We start from the raw sequence: 20364 nt of genomic DNA, 5'->3' as shown, positions 1-20364 counted from the left end.
GAGCCCGCCGCCATCCCGCGGGCCCTGAGGGCCGGCCCCTTCCCCGCGCCGGGTGGGGTGCGGGGGGCGGAGTGGGGGAGACAGGGGCGGAGAGGGGGGGATAGGGGCGGGCGTGTGCCGCCCGATAGACACCCGCGGCCAGGTACGGGCGGAGGCACTGAGGGCCACGCTGGGCTGGGGCTGCTGGGCAGCGAGAGCCGAGCAGGAGCCGGAGCCGCCCAGAGCCCAGCACCGCTGGGTCCGTGCCGCCGCCGCCTCGCCTCATGGCCACCCGGGTGCTGAGCATGAGCGCCCGCCTGGGCGCCGTGCAGCAGCCCGAGGAGCCGGTGTTCGCGCAGCTCAAGCCCGTGCTGGGGGCCAGGGAGGCGCCCATCTTCCCCGGGGAGGACATGAAGCAGCAGCAGCAGCCGCCCCCTCAGCAGCAGCAGCACCCGGGGGGCGGCGGGGGCGGCGGCGCGACCCTGCCGGCGGAGGAGATGGTGCAGGTAGGCGAAGAGGGCTGAGGAGGAGGAAGGAGAGGAGAGGAGAGGAGAGGAGAGGAGAGGAGAGGAGAGGAGAGGAGAGGAGAGGGTGCCGTCCGGGGGTGCCGTCCGTCGGACGGGTCGGGGGGAGCCGGCAGTGTTGGGAGCCGCCGGTGCTGCGCCGGGTGGGGTCGCGTTGGGGTGGGGGGCAGGCACCGGGGGGCTCCGTGCCCGCCCCAGAAACCCGACGGGGAGCGGGTCGGCTGCTGGGGGGGCCGCAGGCTGGGGGCTCGGCTTCAAAGCGAGCTGCCCCCGGCTTGTAAACAGGGGGGGGGGGGGGGGGGGAACAACCCAAAAACTAAAAAAAATAAAAAAGCTGCCTGGCGTGTTAGGGCAGCCCCGGATCAAAGCGCCGGGCCGGTGTGTTTGTTTTGTTTTCTGGTGGTCTGCCTTTGAAGGAAGGGCTCGAAAGCCGCTCTGGGGCAGGGGTTGCTGCCTGGCAGCTGCTTTCTCTTTTCGGGTGCTAAACGGATCTGGAATGAGCGCCGTCTTCTTGACAGGGCGAGGGGGAATGTAGCATTTGCCCACTGGAGAGTGCACGATAAATGTTTTGCCGATGACTGTACCAGGCATGCATCAGGCGCTCGCCACCCACGGATTCCCTCGCACCACTACACCAAGGGAGCGATCCCTAGTAATTAAAGAGCTCTCCCGGCACCGAGGCATGAATAGGGACGTGTTGAGCACGCTGTTAACCAATTACATGCCGTGCAGATTTATTTTTTTGATTTTTAACGTAGTCCCCGGGACGCTTCGCACGAGGGGTACGCTGGCGTAGTCAGCCCGCCTTCCTTTTATTCGGTGTTATTTATATCTTTACGCTCCGTGTTCCTCATCAAACGCCCTTCTTCCAAGCACGAGAAATCCTGGAAGCGCAGGAATCGAATGCGTATAAACATCGTTTGAAGCGCTCGGGTAGCCAGCCGAGGATGTGGCTTTTTAAAGTTTGCATTTCAAAGCGGCGCAGGCGAAGCAGATCGGCAGCAGCCTTGTTAAACAGTGAATTCCCGAGCGCCAGATCTGTAGATTAGACACGGAGCCTGTCATTCCTCTGTGTAGTGCTGTCTTGTAGACATAAAAGATGAAAAGTTTGTCGTACGCCCAGGCATCGGATCAGTCTCAGTGCTTGCTCTGCGTGCCGGCACTTTACCTTCCCGGTCTTGATGATGTTGATTAACCTCCCGGTTATAAAAGGCAGCTTTTTATTTAAAACTTCCTCCGTATTTAACTCGGGGTTGGCTAAGGAGCATTGTTTTTTATTTTTGAAGTCTCACATGACGTGTGTGCCATCTTGTTTCTCAGTGGGTAACAAGTCATGGGGGTTATCCTACATTTTCTTTTTGCAGACGAGATGTGAAATGGAGAAATACCTGGCGCCTCAGCTTCCACCCGTCCCAGTCATCCCCGAACATAAAAAGTACAGACGAGACAGTGCCTCAGTTGTAGACCAGTTCTTCACTGACAGTGAAGGGTTGCCTTACAGCATCAACATGAACGTCTTCCTCCCTGACATTAGTCACCTGAGAACTGGCCTGTACAAATCCCAGCGACCCTGCGTAACCCACATCAAGACCGAACCCGTCACCATCTTCAGCCACCAGAGTGAAACTACTGCCCCAGCCCCTGCCCCTACTCAGGCCCTTCCCGAGTTTACCAGCATCTTCAGCTCTCACCAAACTCCCGACGTGAACAACATTTTCATCAAGCAGGAGCTTCCAACTCCAGACGTTCATCTCTCCGTCACGCCCCAGCAAGGCCAGTTGTATCAGCTCTTGAGCTCGCCGGATCTAGATATGCCCACCACGACTCCTCAGGCAGCCGTCATGGACTCCCTTAGCAATGTTTCCATGCCGTCAGCCATGGCAGGCCTTAACACCCTTTCCTCGGCGGTTCCACAGACTGCAATGAAACAGTTCCAGGGTATTCCCCCCTGCACCTACTCCATGCCAAACCAGTTTCTTCAGCAGCAGGCCACTTACTTCCCCCCTTCGCCCCCAAGCTCAGAGCCTGGGAGTCCAGACAGACAAGCAGAGATGCTACAGAATTTAACCCCTCCTCCGTCATATGCCGCAACTATAGCTTCCAAGCTGGCAATTCACAACCCGAATTTGCCAGCAACTCTGCCAATAACTCCCCAGAACATCCAGCCAGTCAGATACAACAGAAGAAGTAACCCAGATTTGGAGAAAAGACGCATTCACTACTGTGACTATCCTGGTAAGCAATGTGTTCCAGAAAATTGAGCTCTTGTGATAAGAAAATGTGATTAATCAGTCTTTTCTTTCAGCTGTAATATGCTTAGAGAAACAAATAATTTCTCATTAAAATATATTTTTTTCTTCAGCATCTTATTTTGCGCGGTGTGTATTTACATTCTTTAAATAATGCACATCATTTTCTTTGTGTCATTTGTTACCCTCTTAAACTCCTGAGCTCACTTTCCTGTGTTATAAAAGTTGTATTCCATTAAAAAGAAACAAACAAAAAAAAAAAACCACTTCTCTAATTAAAGTCAGCGTGGCTGTCCAGCTCATGCTCTTGGCTCTCCGGCTCCTGTGATGGAGCAGAAGCTCAGCTTGAATCTGACGCTGAAAGACTCGCTTCAGTTCCTGGCAGCCGAGGCTATGGCTGTATCTCCCCTGGTACAAATAGGGAGTTCAGCTGCCTAGATAAATCCATTAAAGCTACCTTTGAAAATTGTCTACAGATAAATTCCCTTCGAGCCTATCGTTCTATTATATTGCACTGGAAGAGGAATCTGACTCTACAACCCTTTCCTTCGAGTAATACGTGGTGCCAGATACAGGACGCTGACGCTGCTCTGCGCACACCTAGAAATTGCAGCTCTTGGTTCTCTCTCCCTTTACAAATACTACTCACAGTGGTGTATTGCCTGATCGGTGTGCAGCATGATAACTGCATAATGGAAAAGTGATGTAGAGTCCTGGGTAACAACAACACAGAGTGGCTTGAGTAAATTCTTTAGGAAATTTAAGAAAAAAAAGTCTGTCTCTGAGTTGTTAATTTATGTAGCAGGTGTTACTATACGTAGATTGTTCTACACTACATTAGAAGGTATTAAGTCTACCAGAAACATATATTTTTTTTTTTCTATGTAAGGCAATGTCTCCTAGGAGCTTTCTATATTAAATTATACTTCTAAATGATTATGGTGCCAGAAGGTAATAAACTTAAATGTTTCCAGATAGTACCTCAGCACTGCATGAGGAAGTTTAAACGTAATGTGGAGCGTTCCTATTCTCCCTACTGAAACATTTCTTTTCCATCTTATTTTATTTTGTTTTAGGCTGCACGAAAGTTTATACAAAGTCTTCTCACTTAAAAGCGCACCTGAGAACTCACACGGGTATGTACTCGCTCTCTCGCTGTGTCTTGCTCATTAATGGGTTATACATCTTTTGTAAAGGCAGAAGCGTTTGATCTGCCATCTTCTCCCTGTTTTCTGTAAAGTGGTATGAGATCAGGCTGGCAGTTAAGAAAAGTTTCAGGTTTGGTCAGTAAGAATTCTTTTTGTTCTTAATGCAGTTTTGTTGAACCTTTTACAATACGAAACTCAAATCAGTTAAGAATAAAACAGATGGAAATACTGCTTTTCAAAAAATAGGACTTGTTTCCTGTGAATAATGAATTCAGCATAGTAATGCTCTAATTTTAAAGATTTATCTAAATAAATAGAATTTTCTATTCTGAGCTTTATCTTTGACCTGTTAGAATTACTTAATTTTTTTCAGAAAGGTCATGAAAATTCGCCAGGTAGTTCCATTTAAATAGTCCTTAGCATTAAGTGTTGTTTTTTTTTTTAAGACAAATCATTCTACATTAAAAAGCACAGAGACTTCATTTCAGTTTTTTGTTGGTGAAAGACATTAAAATGGAGGAAATGAAAATGAAAACTGTGTGTAACATTTGTGTTTGTACCTTGATCAAGTTCTGCCTGCAGCTACAGACAGTCCCAGTTCGTGGGCCTGCACCGAGCCAAGCTCTGGACAAAGCTTTGCTTATCCACGCACACACAAGCCATGCCTTCAAAGGACAGTTATTTGAAGGCAAAACTTCACAGGGTCTGCTCTTGAGAGTGGACTCCTGTAGACAGAAGGCATGACGAGAAAGGGAGGTAGGGGGAGAAATACCTAGCTTCCCAACAGCACGTTTGAAGCTATTAGGACAGTTCTTTGCTGGGATCTTAATACAAAACTGGTCATGCTAAATCTTTACAGTAAAAAGACAATTGCTTTTTTTTTTGTTTTTCTCCGTAGAAATAAAATGAGAGGGCTACTGCTCTTGTTTTTAAAATGGAGTGTGAATGCAAGCTCTTATGTGTAAACATCAATCCAAAGCAAAACAGGAGTCACAGTTCAAGCAATTCGCTTAGTGAAGCAGGCTGTCAACACTGTGGTTGTGCCGTTCAAGTAATGGGATTTCACCTAAGTTTAACCCAAAAGTCAACAGAACAGAACACGAGCTATGATCTAACAAAATATTTCAGTATCTCTGGAAACAAGGCTGTGTATTCAGCAGCTGCTCTGAATGTATTGTTAGATTATTGTAGAGAAATTGAGCATCTCCAGGCTAAATGTTACTATGGAAAATTTGTTTTGATAAATCAAAGAGTTATCTGTGGTGCAATCACAGTAAAAAGTTAAAAGCAACTGTACAAGGATTATTGCTGAACTGTAGTAATAGACTAAACAAGAACACACATTTTGATACATATAAATTCACTCATTGCCAGCTAGCTTAATAAAGATATTTTGTGAGGCTATAAACCTGAATAATGCCAGAGAGTGCAATACTACTACTCTTTAATAAATAATCTGTAAGTGTGTGTCCGTGCACTTACGCATTTCAGCCAGCAATTGAATCTTGGTTTTAAATATGTCACTTGCTTTATACAATAACTAGGTAGAAGATAAAAATGAAGTTCTACTCTAAAAATGAGCATTACTTAGGCTTCGTTTGAAATGTACACTTTCCCTTTTTAAAATAAATCTGTATTTTTTGTACTTTCAGTAATGACTAGGTTTTAAAAGCTAATGTTTGTGTGCATAGAAGTATGTGTACATCATTAATATACATTGCTTAGGGTCACTAATGTTTATTGTTACCTTCACTTTTTTTTTTTAACCTATAGATGTTTGACCTTAGAAATGTGGATTAATGTGCAAAGGTCAGAGAAGCTGATGTATTCATGAAAACAAGAATGTTGTTTTAGATAAAAATCTAGTGAATTTAGGCAAGCCTGGAATACAAAGGGTCTTCTGGGGAGGTGAATGAAGGGATAAACTGTCTAAAGTGTTAACATGCAAGAATGCGAGTCCATATCCTGTTACCTGCATTATTTCAGAGTTTGGATTAGTTTAACTCTCTTGAATATTCATTTAATACTTGAAGATTTCCAGTACAGATTCTAATCTCTCTCATAACATTCGTCTGAAATGTGTCGATTAACGAGCAGGATCTCTGATGCACCCGAAACCACGTAAATCAATTAACTGAACGTTAACTAACGAGAGTGGACGCAATCTCAGGGCAACTGAGTTACGCTGGGGGCCCAGCTCCCTCAGGATTTCAGGGGAATCTCCCTACTGACCTCAGAGGAGAGGGACTTGATACCGAGGACTGAATTTGAGGGTGTGTTTCTGTGTGCATACAGTCCATTTTCTGTGCACCCCATCCCCCAGAACTATGAGTTCATACGGTGTTTATTGAGCTTTGATTTTAATTTATTATTTTTAAGACTTGTGAAGCTTTTACCTTCAAAGTCTGAAGTAATTGTCACGTAATCCATTTTAATAAAGTTGTGTGTGATATTCTTTCAAATCCCTTCAGGGATAGCAGACCTGTTTATCTGGCTAAACCCGTTCTTTAGTAATCATGGACCACTGAAGTTGTTTTCTCCTTATTCTTAGTTTCTTAACAATACCTTTTAAAATTGGCTGCAGTCTCTCTCTCATCCCAACCAGTCCCCGCCCTTCTCAGCAATCTGTCATCTTAAAATAAAAGAGCCTGCAGCAAAGTTTGTCTGCCATTAAAAGTCAAGACAGACCTTATGGTTTTCCTTTTGTATTGGAAAATCTCAGCCTTTTCACAGTATTTATTTAGCAGTCTTTCTGTTCTGAATGGCTTTCACTGAGTCTAATAGATGTTCTTTGAGAACAAACTTAAGGAAAATGTTATTTTTGGTAGGTGGAATGCAGGCTATAGTCTTTCTTAGAATTCAAATATGAACATGTCAGACTTCTGTGTTTAAATAAAACTGGAGGAAGCGCACAAGAGGAAAATCCTGTACTTTTTTTCTTAGGTGTTTACCTTGCAGTGAGTCAGATGGTATAAACTGGTATAGTTCTTATCTAATTAAATTACGCTGGACTCTGTATTCACGCTTTCGCTGTTGATTTGGAATCCAATATTCACGTAAACAACTAAGCAAGGTTAATGTTCCAGTTGCTGAAGCAGGCATACATTTTTTTTCCTTCCTTTAGATAATGCTTTAGCATTTGTAAATTGCAAAGTAAATTTTGGTTGTTGGTAAACTGGTAACCCAAAACATGGAACATAAGCAAATATTCAGCTGCTGCAAAGATAACGCAACATAGTGCGTCCATCTCTGTGCAGTTCTGGAGCAGATGTCCAGTTTGAATAGCTTAAATACTTCAGCGTGCTATCTTAACTCGGTATTAGTTATTCCTGAAATGGGCAGAGTGATATTCAGTGTGCTGAAGTACCTGTTGGAGCATCTGTCAAAATAGATTGGATTTTTTTTTTTTGACATCTTGAAGCAGGGATTTTCTTCTAAAATGATTTTACCTGTTAGTCATGGAACAAGTTTAGTTTCATAACTTGTATTGTGCAACTAGTGTGTATAATGTGGGGGGGTGTTAGGCATTTATTGCAGGCTGTCCAGCATGAAAACTACCTTAGGGCACGGGCATAACAGCTCTGTGTCCAACTAGAAAAACGTGCCAAATGTCAGTGCAAAGCAGTTCACTGCCTGTTGCACATAAACATCATTAGATATCTTCTGTGATGTCTGAGTAGACACACATATATATATATCAAACTATCCTTTAGAAACAGCGGTCCTGTAACTTTGCCTGTTGCATTTCTTTATGTGTAAAAATTTGGGATTCTTGAAGTTGAGCCTTTGATATGCAGGCACCTGGAATGCCCTACTTGTACCCTACCTGTGATACTCCAGCAGAGCTGCTGGCTCTAGGGTGCTTTTTATTATTTCTGTGAACAGCTGCGCTCTTGAGAATTGTGTATGTTTTTTAGAGGAAAATCTGTCATTGTTTTGAACACATCAAGGCGCACACATCGAGGACATTTTCCAGCTGCATGTTGGTTTTCCGTATGCAGAGTCTTTGTACAGGCATGTTCTCTGATCACATGGTGGGTTTGCCATTAATAGTTTCTAACATTAACTGCAGAACTATTTCATCTCTATCTATAGATCTAGTTTGTATTTGGTGATGGGAAGTGGAAGCCGAGAGAACTCCAGAGAAATGGCATTTCTCTAAATGAGGTGCACTCGAAATACTTCCACTGTCCCTAGTTACTTCGAATGTTACATAGACATGGGACAGCTGCTATCTTGTGCAGTTCCTCAAGGTGTTAAACGTTTCATTTTAATTTAGATCTCTGCCTCAATCGATCCAGAATTAGCCTGTGATGGTACACCAGAATTAGAACCAGTTGTGTGCAGTAAACCTCAGCAGTCCTCAGGACTTTGTGCTCTGAATTTGCCATAGCTGTACATGTATGCGTGTTAATGGTGGCACCGTATGGCATTGCCAGGCATTCAGGATGCCTGTTCTTTGGAAGGAGAGACGAGCAGTATTGGACTCCTACTGGAAATAAAGCACCTCACAAAACCACGTATTGACTCAAATCATCCTGAGAATTAAATGAAGGATTTCGTTTGGGTTGTACGAGTGGAAAACTGAAGCTCCGCAAGGCTCTGCCTCGCTCATGGTAGTGGCTTTCTGTGTCTGTAGCAACACTTTATCTTGGAAAAATCTTTTGGATCATGAAAATAACCATTAAGTAATATTTCCATGCAGATTCTGTTTCTTTAAACCATTGAATGAGTCAGTTGTACAGATTATGCTTGAAGGAGATGTCAGTAAATGCCGTCATTGGTAGAGAGAATAAGGAAAAATGGAGGAGAGTTAAATAAAATTGTTGACAAAGTGCATTAAAGTGCAGTGTTGCTAGACACTACTGGAGAATATGTTGGTATCTTTTATTTATGAATTCTGCTAAATCCATTAGTTGCCTGTGTGAGAAATGGAAGTACATTATTTTCCTCTGCAAACCACAGTTTAAGGGAAAATAATGCATTTTTCAAACACTTTGTGGATGATTGCAGACCTTTGGATTAATTGATTCAGTTCTTTATCTGTAGTCATAACCTAAACGAGACATGTTTGAATGCGTTGCTCTTTTCTGGGTGAAGTCTTAGAAATATAAGGCTAAGTTTTAATTAAATATTACCGGTCATTCACGTCAGTGTCTGGCACTCAATTTTTAGGATGCAGGGATGAAATTCCAAGGTGTCAGGTGAGTGATACTCCTGCTAGACTTGAGATACTTAAAAGAAAAGCCTAGCATTTTCCTTTTGATTAAAAGCCTAGAAAGTCTCTCTGAGCATGAAAGCTTAAAGCAAAAACAACAAAAAAACAGTGTTGTTTCTGTCAATTGCTCCCTGAGAGGATTAAACTTCAGTTCCAGGATATTTGATTCCTGATAAGGAAACTGTTGACCTAAGAGACCGGATTTAAATATAGTTCATTTTGAGACCGCCCTACATACACTAATATAGTCCCAAGATTCACAGCAATTGCCAGTGATTAAAACTTTCCATTATTTGATTAGACATTCCTTATTGTAATTAATTTCTGAGCTTGACTTGGACAATTGATCCCTGGTTCCACAGAAAGTGTTGCGAGTGGTGTTGTTTGTTGTTTGTTAGATGACCTGCACCTCCCATCGGTGAAAGATTAGAAACATGTAAGTAATGTCCTAGTTTAGTCTGAGTATCTTGGTAGCAGCATTCCTGTCCTGTCAGGCTGCATTATTTATATTCGGTGATCTCTAACAACTCTGATTAAGGACATATTAAAACCTTTGATTTTGGCAAGTGTACAGCGCTTCGCTTGAATTAAAATAGCTTTAATGTATTGCTTTCAGTTTTTTTTGTGTGTGCATACAGTAGATGGAAATCTGGAAGTCTACAGTACATGTTTAATGAATTCCATTTTAAGAGCACCTCTTATCTGACTACACAAGAGCCAGTGTTATTGGTATGAGAGCTAAAGAGCTGTTCTTGCACCACAGGCGTGGATGAGGAAATGTGTTCTTCAGCACAGAACTTGTAGACACGGCCATGCACCCCAGATGGCATGGATTTCTTATAAACCTACTTAGAAAAAATTCCTTTCCTCTTTGTTTGCATATCTCCTTGTGGAGAGACCACCTCTGTTAAGACAGAATGTTATGCCAGAAAGAAAATAAACCGTTTCACAGGCCCGTCAAGATTCCCCAGTAATCCTTGAACTGCGTAAGACAACACTTAGCAAAACAAGAGTGCTTCGGGCGTTGGTGGGAGCTCTGAGAAAGATACTGCCCTTACATAGCTGTAGTCAGAAATGGAATGATGCATAAGGTTTTTTGACTGTCCTGTGTGCTTACCAAACAGTTACCTTTTCTCCTGTTCATGCTTTTGTTGGAAAGATCAAATGCTACTTGATTTATCAGCGATGGGGCTTACCAAAGGGAACTCTGTTACGGGATTCCTTAAAATCCTGTTTTGTTGTGAAATAGTACTTAATGGTCACCTATTAGCCCTTACTGTAGTAGGCACAGGCTTTTATCACATTTTTAAATGTGCAGCATATGTTATGCATTCATATCACTGGGGGACTGGATGTTTCAAGGACTACATTTATTTCATCACTCACAAAATAAGCTGGATTTCCTTCAACCTCTTTGTGTGCCGTCAGCCTTCTAATCCCTCTCCGTCTTGGACAACACAGAGAATTTCGATGCACTAAAGAGCTTTTAAGCAGCTGAGGGATTTTTTTTTTTTTATTTCATCTTTCTGTTCTTTCTCTGGAAAAAAAAAGCCTTAAATGAAGGTAAAAATCTGCTTTTAACAACGACTACAATGCATAGTCAATGACAGAAGGAAGGTCCATCTTTAGGTGAACTTTCAGAGCTAAAAACTTCTAATGAGAGCAGAAGGGTACCCAAGCAACTGTTTTTGATTCCAGTCAGCTGTAAGAGACAAGAGTTTAAAACTGGGATGCCGTAACCTAGAGGAGAGCTATTTCAGGCAAGCTAAAACAGAGGGAAAACACTACATTTGTTCCTAGTTCTTCTGAGAATTTGATTGTAATATGTCAGGGAACTATAAGAAAACTGATTCTGAGATGTGAAAAAATTTAAAAGCAAATGTGTCAGAAAACTTGGGGGCCAGATAAATCTCTCATAGCCTGTTTTAAAACCAGACATGACATAGGTACCTACAGGTACAATCACTACGGTGCAGAAACTTCTGCTTTTCCTCCCACCTTCTTATCACACCTGGTCGCACGTGTTTCAAGGCTAGCGCTTGGCACCATGGAAGTAATTTGAGTGGAGCAGAGTGTTTTGTGGTACTGATGGGTTTGAGTCTTGCCCTAAAGCTAGGCCAGCCGCTGTTTGGGCTGGGATTACGTGTTGTCTGGGCTTTCTGGGGCTGGCTTTCTGCTATTGGACACGTCCGTCTTCTCACTCCTGAGGAGGCAGATGCCAGACAGCGATATGGCACGGAGAGAGCCGAAACGTGTTGTCTTTGTCAGTGACTCATGAAGGCGATGTGTGCCTCCTCACAGAACTTCAAAGGGGTCTCTTCCCCACCCCCTTCTCCACCACCAGGTGAAAACGCTTTCCTACAGAACAAGAACGGGCATTTCGTCTTCTAGCAAGCTTACTCACGTCGACTGTGTCTTCTGTTCTCTGTCATATTCAGCAGCAGCCTTGAAATGTGGGACCTTGGGTGAAATTGTCCCTTTTTAAGTCGCTGGAGTCATCATGCCTGCTCTGTCAGATGTGTGGAGGCTGCTGGCACTCCCTTGCATTTCCATTTGACAGAGGCCTGTATACTTCGCCCGTAGTTGCAAACACTTAGGTGGGTCTCAAACGCTCTTTAAAGCATGTAGCATTAGGTAGCTTGCACATGATAAACACAAGTAACATAAAAATGACGGAAAACTGGGAGAAGGGATCATTTTATACTCTTACGAGCCTGTAATCAGATGTTGTGTTTTTGCAGTTTGAAAGCTGTGCTGCTTTTTCTTTCTCAAAGAAGCTCATAGCTCTGACAGAAAATAAGAGACATTGCAGGTTTTGGTGGGTGTAATACCTGTATTTGGGTTTCTGCATACCAGTGCAGTTGACTAACTTTAGGTTTGAAAATCTGGCCCGTAATGTTTGCAGCTTTATATTTAAGGAAAGCAATTCTAGTAGTGAATTACAAAAATAAAGTCACACAAGTCTTTTCTTGGGTGAGGTGAGGAAGCTTACTTTTTTGTTCATGGAGAAATTCATCGCTAGTGGAGGTTTTCAGTGACTCTTTTCCAAACAGCATCTTAAATAGAAACATTTTCTCGAACAAGGTCAACGTGGTAAAGAGAGTTTTCTGAATGACCATACTCCACCCCGTGGGTGGCACTGTACCTTACCCGCATGAGTATGGGAATAACCGTCACTGCCAGTAGATAGAATTAATATTAGGAAAGTACTTGGTGTATTTTTAAACTACTGTGTCGCATGAAGATAAATTAAAAGGAGAAGAGCCAGCACTGTGACTCACCGGTCCAGATAATGCTTTTGAGGTATCAGCGTGAATCCCAAACCTTGGGATCTACCTTGGGGTTGTTTGTGTGTCGAAGTGGCCAGTATGGTCAGCATGTTTTATGTAGGTATCCAGACATCTTTTTGACATTTTGCAATCCTAAAGCATTGTGTGTGTGTGTGTATGTGTACATATATATATGTATATATATATTTGGCAGACAAACACATTGCAAGAAAAATAGTCTTCTTTCAGGTTAAACTCCCTTATCTCTTGTTAGGTGCTTTCTGTAAAAGACCTTCCAAACTAAACATTAGTACTTAAAATTTCTATGCTCGAGTACAAGCCTGGTTCTCATGCTCTACAAATTTATTTTTAAAACTGTAGAATGGATGCCTATTAACAGTTCAAGAACTTAAAATACATTTTGGGATGCATAAGCCTAGCAAAATATTTTAAATCAGTGATACTGGAAGGAGGTTATGCAAAAATCCAATTAAACTTATGAAATCCCTATCCTGTTGAAGTATAATTTAAAGGAAAGCAGTTCTGTTTCCCAGAAGTGCTGTGTATAATATTTCTGGCTTGGGAAGAAAGGGCTGGAGTGTGCTATTTGGCTGGAAATCGGTACCAGCTTCCTCCATGGTGTTTTAGTTGAACAGTGTTGACATTCTAACAAATCCCGTGGAAGCTCCCCTGAAGTGGAGGAGTTAGCTGTTTTCTTGCTTTTACAGTGAAATATCTGTTTGATACAGTGATCATGTTCCAGTAACTGAGCTATACTGCGTTCGTATTTGATGACCAATGGCATTCTTGGTTTAACACCCTATAGAAGTCCTAAATTGCTGGAGGAAAACCAAATATTTCTGAAACTTTGCAGCTACTGTATTTCACACAATCATTAAAGTAAACAAATCTTACATTACTATGTAGCCAATGAAAATACTGGATAAAAGGTTCAGTGTCCCTTGTTGTGTATACCTGTGTTGTTTGTTTGTTGTTGTTTTTTTAAAATAAATCCTCAAGCCCGGATTGCTCAGTGCTTTAAAGTCAGTGTAGCAAAGCAGTAGGATCACTTCAGAAAATGTAACGTGAGGCTTTTTTTTTTTTTTCCCTTGCCACAAGAACTTAAACCAAATTCTTATTTCTGCTAAACGACAAAAAGCATGTGTATAGACCAGGAGAGAGAAAATGCTACCAGCTAGTTGTTCTTTAAAGGAGTGAAAATAATCTCCACCTTCTTTTTCTTGCTCCCCTTCCTCCTTGCCCAAAAGGAAAACATTTGAAATTGATTCAGTTCTTAAATAGAACTTTCCAACGGAAACTAGCATTACAAACATAGATATTCAGTATTTTACCCCTAGGATTTATTCAAAATAATCTGGGCCTCTATATTGGCGCTAAAAATACATTTTCCAGTTCTCACTGGTAGCCAAAGCAGGGGTTAAAAGCAGCATTCTGGCTTTAATTTCCAGTACATAAAAGTAACACTGTTAAAACAATCTGTGCGAGGCACCAGCTTGTTCCCCTCCCTGCATCCCCTGAACACTGTTCAGTTCAGCTCAGGTCTGCAGAAGGCAGCAGGGCTTTTCTGCACGTGCCGCTGCCCCACCACCTGGCTTTTCCCCTGAGCTTCCAGGAGCTCTTCGTGGCCGTGGCAGCGTTACAAGGTGAGGTGACTGCTGTGGTGAGGTAAGCTGAGCAGGTTTCTAGATATATCCCGGGGAACCTGGGTCCCCTGGAGTTTGGTGGGGGTCTTGCCATTGAATTCATCGTCGACTGGGAGCCTGTCGTGTCCAGCAAGCCACACCGTTCACCGCAGTCCTGGCTTCTGGTGGTTCGTATGCCAGGAGTCTTCGCACCACTTGTGTTGTCACAAATGAGTCAGAATGGGAGGTCAGAGGTTTTGTTTGGTTTTAGAGTCAGGTACTACCTGTACAGGACAATTCTGAGACTGCTTATTCAGTGCAACACAGTGCAGCACTCTGTGCGTTTCTACATGCTTCACACCTCCTCAACACCAAGCTTAGAAACCATGGGTTTAGTCTCCTGGTCTCCGTTTCATCCATTTTATTCCAGGCAGTCCTGGTCTCTTACATGATAAGTGCCATCTTCCTGTCTTCTTGAACCATTGCTCTCACTGCCAATTCTGAAAATTGGTAAACACTTCGGGAGCATACCCATCTGTTGATATGCTCTCTCTGGGCAATTAAGAGTTCGGGGGGGGGGGGGGGGGATCACAAGCCTGGGCAGTTACAACTGACAATTATGGCAGTTTTAAGTGAAAGTATTTATTAAAGATTGTCCAGAAGCTCTTACAGAGTCATCTTAATGAGACTACCCTGGATTTAGGTTAAAAAAGAATAATTCTAAACCAGATAGAAACATTTGATTAGGAGAGCTTAGAGCCAATATGGAGGAAGAGGGGAAAGAAAGGAGAAAAGGAAATACACTGGTTTTGGGTTAAGGTGCTTCAAATGCAAAATTAACACTTTGGTGCAACTCCTGTGTGTTTTAACACACACACAAAAAAAAACATTCACAGAAGATCACTCTAGCATTATTCCTGTGGATCAGCAGTGTAGACTTTTACAGACCTCCATGTGAATTATAGCAAGACCCAATTTAAATAAGGGAAGGATGACATATATACTGCAAAAGACCCTGCACCGAATAGAGACCTTTTCTGTCACTCTGCCATGAAGACCAAATGCATTATCTCAGCTGACTTCTCTAATGTTAGAAAAGCTTTATGCACTGTGTTTGAATGAGATGTGTATTTTAACCCGCAGTCTACGCTGCATGGAACAAATACAAATATCCTATACTCCAGTCTTTGGTTGGTATCAGGCAGGGTAAATTCAACCATGACAGAAATTTATAAGAAATTGTGGTCTGATTTACCATCCATCAAATAATTTTGAACTCTGGGAGGTGATTTCAGGCCCCAGATTTGGTGTTTTCTTAAGGTTTGATATTGTTTCTTTGTGATTTCAATAAATCATGGTTGCCGTTTGTGCAAAGAGGAGGCATTTTGTTTGTTTGGTTAGTTTTTCTTTTAGAGGTCTCGTTCTAGTTGTGATCATTCTGCAAGTATGAAGGTACTTCCCCATGGTGAGCAAACAGATGACTTTACAGCTATTAGTAGATGGAAAGTTACTTAGTTGATCAGAAGAAGCAGTATAAACTCACAGACAAAACCAGTTCCATAATTTCATTTAAATTAAAATTGAGAGACTCTGAAGTGCCGTTCTAAAGTTTCTCAAATGGTGTTTTCTGCAGAACAAACAGTTGAAATGCAGGATAGTGGCTTGTTTTTTTCCGCATGCTAACGTGATGGTAAAACAGGGAATAGTATGAGTCACTCCACAATGCTATAGGATTGCAACTGCGAGGGTAAAGGTCTGAGACCAAATGGAGAGGGAGAAGGTCTGTAAGCCATATTGGAAAGCATTTTTTTGAAAGCCCAGCCTTGGTCTGATTCTGCTTCAGATGAAGCTACTGCCGAGTGCTCGCATAAACTCAGTTTTCTTTCTCTCTTTGCCAAATGGATCAAATGAATATAAAGGATATGGATAGCAATTGACTGTGCGAACTGAAAGGTGTTTTTGTCAACCAGTGTCGACCAATAGCCTATAAATAGGTAATCTTAGGCTCTTTATTTATACGAAGCTTACTTGTATGGTGACATCATGTCCATACCAGCTCCTGAGCAGGTGTATGTCCACATGTAAAGTTCTCTTTTCACATAGAAGTCATCTTGACTTCGTTGCTTCGTGTTTCTTCCATTTCAACAAACAAGTCCATAAATTATAGAGGTGCTTCAAGTACCCTGTTTATAGCTTTAAAATGGATGAATGCAAGTGTTTTTGGTGGTTGAACCAGTGTATTTATGTCTAGCAGGATACTTCAAAGTTGTATTCAGATTTTCTGTAACATAGCAAGATGCCATGCTCCGTCTACATCAGCATAGGCTGGCAGAAACAAGCAAGCACTTGCCATCTCTAAAATATGGCTATTTAAGCACCTGCTTGTAGACATTTAATTCTGAAAACGAGGACTTTAGCCTTTTAGATGCTTTCTTCTATATATAGCTAGCCCAAACCAGAATACCACAAGATTTTATTGCCTCGGACATTTTAGAAAATATTATCCCAGTTGTATTTGTAACACACTGTGCACCTTTGTTCACGCATTGGAAGATCTTAAACAGATCTATACACTGTAAGGAATCTTTATAGAAGTCTTTCTTCCAGTTTCAGACTGGTTTCAGCTTTTCAAAAACCTCAGTTTAACTTAATTTACAGATTTTTAAAAGGTACGAGTGTTCAATCACAAACTAGGCCTGACTGTTATGAGACTTTCCTCTCAACCCCTTCTTATAATGAGATGGATGTGAGGAAGCATATTTCTCATGTAGGGTTTTTTTAAAACCTGTGTTCCTTTCTGTATCGTAGCTGTCTCTGACTTGGATAAGTACTAAGCTTATGTTTGAAAGTTTCTGAAGTGGTGCCATTTTAATGAAGCATTAATCACAGGTTCAAGTGCAAAATTTGCTGAACAAACAAGAGGTTGTTAATTTGGGGCCTGCTGAGCATGCCTGTGAATAATTGGGAAGGATCAGTTCCCCCTTTGTTGTTGTTTTTCGTCTTTAAACTGAGCAGCAGTGTCGGTGAGATCTCACGCCGATTTTCTTTGGGAAACGAAGCGACAGCTGACAGTGCTCTGCCTTCTGTCTTTCCAGGTGAAAAACCGTACAAGTGCACGTGGGAAGGCTGCGACTGGAGATTCGCACGCTCAGATGAATTAACGCGCCACTACAGGAAGCACACAGGGGCAAAGCCCTTCCAGTGCGCTGTGTGCAACCGCAGCTTCTCTCGCTCCGATCACCTGGCTCTCCACATGAAGAGGCATCAGAACTGAAAGCCGGACTTGTCGCTGAGGCAGTTCTGTATCTATGCAATTTCCTATTGACTCTCGACATACAACTAAAATGAGTTTAATTTTTGAGTATGGATTATCCATTTAAAAGAAATCTCAAAGGCAACTGGAAATGTATATTTTGTATATTTATGCAGAAAAAGGGAAGACACTGTATCACAATACCGGAGTGTTCAAGTCATTTGTTTGCTCTCATGATGTATATGGCTTTAGTCAGCAGGTTTCATCTCTTTACAAGTATTATGTCTTGACACATGGCAGCATTACAGTTTTTTTTTTCTCTTGTGGTGTTTTGACCAAAACATTGTCATTGTGACAGTGTTTAGTAAATGAATTAATGAGAGGCTACACATGAATGGACGCAGTGGAAAAGCCATGAATTGTAATCTGTCAGGTTTTTACTGGACATATTTAGTACTTGTGTTTTTTTTTTTAAAGTTAAGTCGTTCTGTGGAGATAAAATACGTAGAAAAATTCATAAACAGCCATAGAACAAAACGTTTTGTTCTGTATGTTGCATGTTTGCTATGACAAAGATTTTGTAAATATGCAAATCAGCTTTTTAGGTTTAATACAAAATTTTTCTAAGAATTATCTGAAAAAAAGCAGTTGTTTTACATTTGATAACACGGCACATTTACAAAAAAGTTACTTAAATACCTCTCAAAACAATACCAACTTAGCTTCATTTTTCTTAAGAGAAATGAGCAAAATGTTCAGATGTTTTGTACCTGTTAACTCAAATGGTGTGCACTGAATATTCAAAGCAGGATTTCGTTTTCAAATTGCTTAAAAGGGGGGAACATTTAGAATGAACTGTTAAGTAAATGTTGGAAGCTTAAACAGTGGGGATAGTTACAATATACATACAGAATGTTAAACCTCTTACTATAAGCTAAACTTAGTATCACTTTAAAAAGAAGGATTTAGGTTGCAATTTTCATATACAGACATGTTAAGCTGGTTCAGCACGAGTATGATCTAGTTTCATGTGGATATTGCATATAATTTATTAGAAGGTAAAGGATACAGTAATTTTATTTAAAATTACAGTGCAGTTTAGTTAATCCACTGTTGAGATGGACACACGGGAGAATTTACTGCTGACAAAAGTAGCTGAAACTCCACTGAAGTCAGTGAGGTGGTGCCCTTTTATGCTAACAATGACTTTGATCCACAGTGTTCAGCCTTGAAATAGTAAGTGAAGAGCCAAAGATGAGGTTAGACCGTGTAGGATTTGGCCAGGCAACAGGAGAAAACGAAACAAACCTAGTAAAAGTGTCTGGAGTTCACAAGCCGTAATATTAAGCTGTCAACCAAAGGGTAAAATAAACAATCAAAATACCAAAAAAGGGTCTTGCAGGAAAACCTAGCTTTGTTTAAACTGTTGTTTGTCTTTATTTATTTGTGGTATATGATAGACTCTTTTTTTTTAAGACAATTTTACATATACTTGATAAATTATAGTTTTGTTTGTTATAGTTAGAAATGTTGCTCTTAATGTAAATAGTTGACAAATGATGTAAATAATTTTGTAAGGCTTCAAATGTTTATACGTGGAAACACATGCATAAATTGGTTGCTGTTTTGCTTCTTTTGCCTCCCCCTTCCTTATTTTTGTATTGTGGTATTTCCTATGCAAATGATGGAGCAAACAGCTGTATAGTTGTAGAATGTTTTGAGAGAGAATGAAATGGTTTATATATAAAAGACTTTTTTTTTTTTGCAAAATAAAACAAAGTGCCTAATGTGCGTGTGTGTGCCCTGTGTAGCTCTTGACAATGACAGTTCTGTTTTTTCATTACAAACTGGAAATCATAGCAATATTAAGCTAATTAAGAATTCATGTTCTTTCATAGCAGGGATTGTCTCTTTGGAAAGTACCTAGTACTTCTGCATCCTGCCATGATTAAAATAATAAATGTGAAGTGGTAAGTATTAACTTCAGGGTGCTTTTCTGCCACCAGAACTTTAAAGGAAGTGTGCAGTAGGTTGAGAACAGTTGCAGTAGTCCATCCACAGGCATGTGATAGGAAAGGAAAAATACTCATTGGGTGCATACAAGAAGTATGCAAATTCTCTCCCACTTTCAAATCAGGTAAAAGCTGTTCACACCCATCTACAGTGTTGCTCGAAAGCACTTTCTCCCCCCAAAGTTCCTTCCATGTTCTGGAAAAACAGGAGGCTCCCAAAGAAGTGCCCTCCACAGCTGTGTCTCCTTTTCTGTTATTTTTGCTTGGTAGATGTAAGTACAGTTCAATTTAGAAATTCAAGTTGGTGTGGGTTCAGATCTGGGGTTGCAAATGTGTTTCAATCCTTTCTAACAAGCTTAAAGAAAATGGGTATGCTGAACTTTTTTAATGAAATAGGTCTTAAAACCAATGCAAGTTTCTTTAAATTTTGTTTATTATTCCAAATTCATATATCCAATTAAATGAACTATCAATTTACTCAAAATTCAATTATTGCCCTGTAAACTGTGGCTCTTGTATGTCTCATTTCTTTCCTTATAATCTAGCTTTGATTTTTCTTTAATTGATTTTTCTCTCTTAATTAGCCTCTTCCATTTCACATAAAACCAGTTCCACGCATTGACTAATCTCCTCCTTATAGAAAATACCAAGGATAGGCATTAGTAAAGTCAGTGAAGCCCTGGTTAATTACCAAGGAAATCTGCCCGCATCTAACCTAACTGCATAACCGCAAATACAAGAGCAATGTTTTGGAGGCCTGGAACGATGATTCCCAGCAGCATTACTGCCACATTACCCTTTTTTGATCCAGCAATTAGAAAAAGCGCAGCGTTTCTTCGGAGTGTTTCTGCTAGGAGGGGAAGTTGGCAATGAATTCGGCCATCATTCATGTGCTGTCACAGCTAAGAGAGAGTTACCAGAGCTTATTTTCCTGCGCGCAGGGTGAAGTAAATAACAGCAGTGTTCCAGGGCGTTCGGCGTGCCAAGCCTCGCCGTTTGGCTCAGCCCAAATAACTCGTGTCCCATTTCGGATCGGACCGGTGGCAGGTTTAGTGGCTGTTCCCGGACT

At 41.5% G+C, this 20364-nt stretch overlaps 1 protein-coding gene across 1 annotated transcript; it reads left to right on the top strand.

Annotated features, from left to right (window-relative positions):
• The first annotated feature begins 131 nt into the window (after nucleotides 1–131).
• Nucleotides 132–19074, top strand: KLF5 (KLF transcription factor 5). Its single transcript, XM_083823396.1, has 4 exons — nucleotides 132–485; nucleotides 1868–2738; nucleotides 3829–3888; nucleotides 17126–19074. Exons 1-4 carry the CDS (start codon nucleotides 264–266, stop codon nucleotides 17302–17304), a joined length of 1332 nt encoding a protein of 443 aa, XP_083679522.1. The 5' UTR covers nucleotides 132–263; the 3' UTR covers nucleotides 17305–19074.
• The last annotated feature ends 1290 nt before the right edge of the window (nucleotides 19075–20364 follow it).

Source organism: Anser anser, assembly GCF_964211835.1.
Source record: "Anser anser genome assembly, chromosome: 1".
NCBI classification, from domain to species: Eukaryota; Metazoa; Chordata; class Aves; order Anseriformes; family Anatidae; genus Anser; species Anser anser.
Note: the sequence above shows the minus strand (reverse complement) of the source record. Positions and strands in the feature narration are given on the sequence as shown.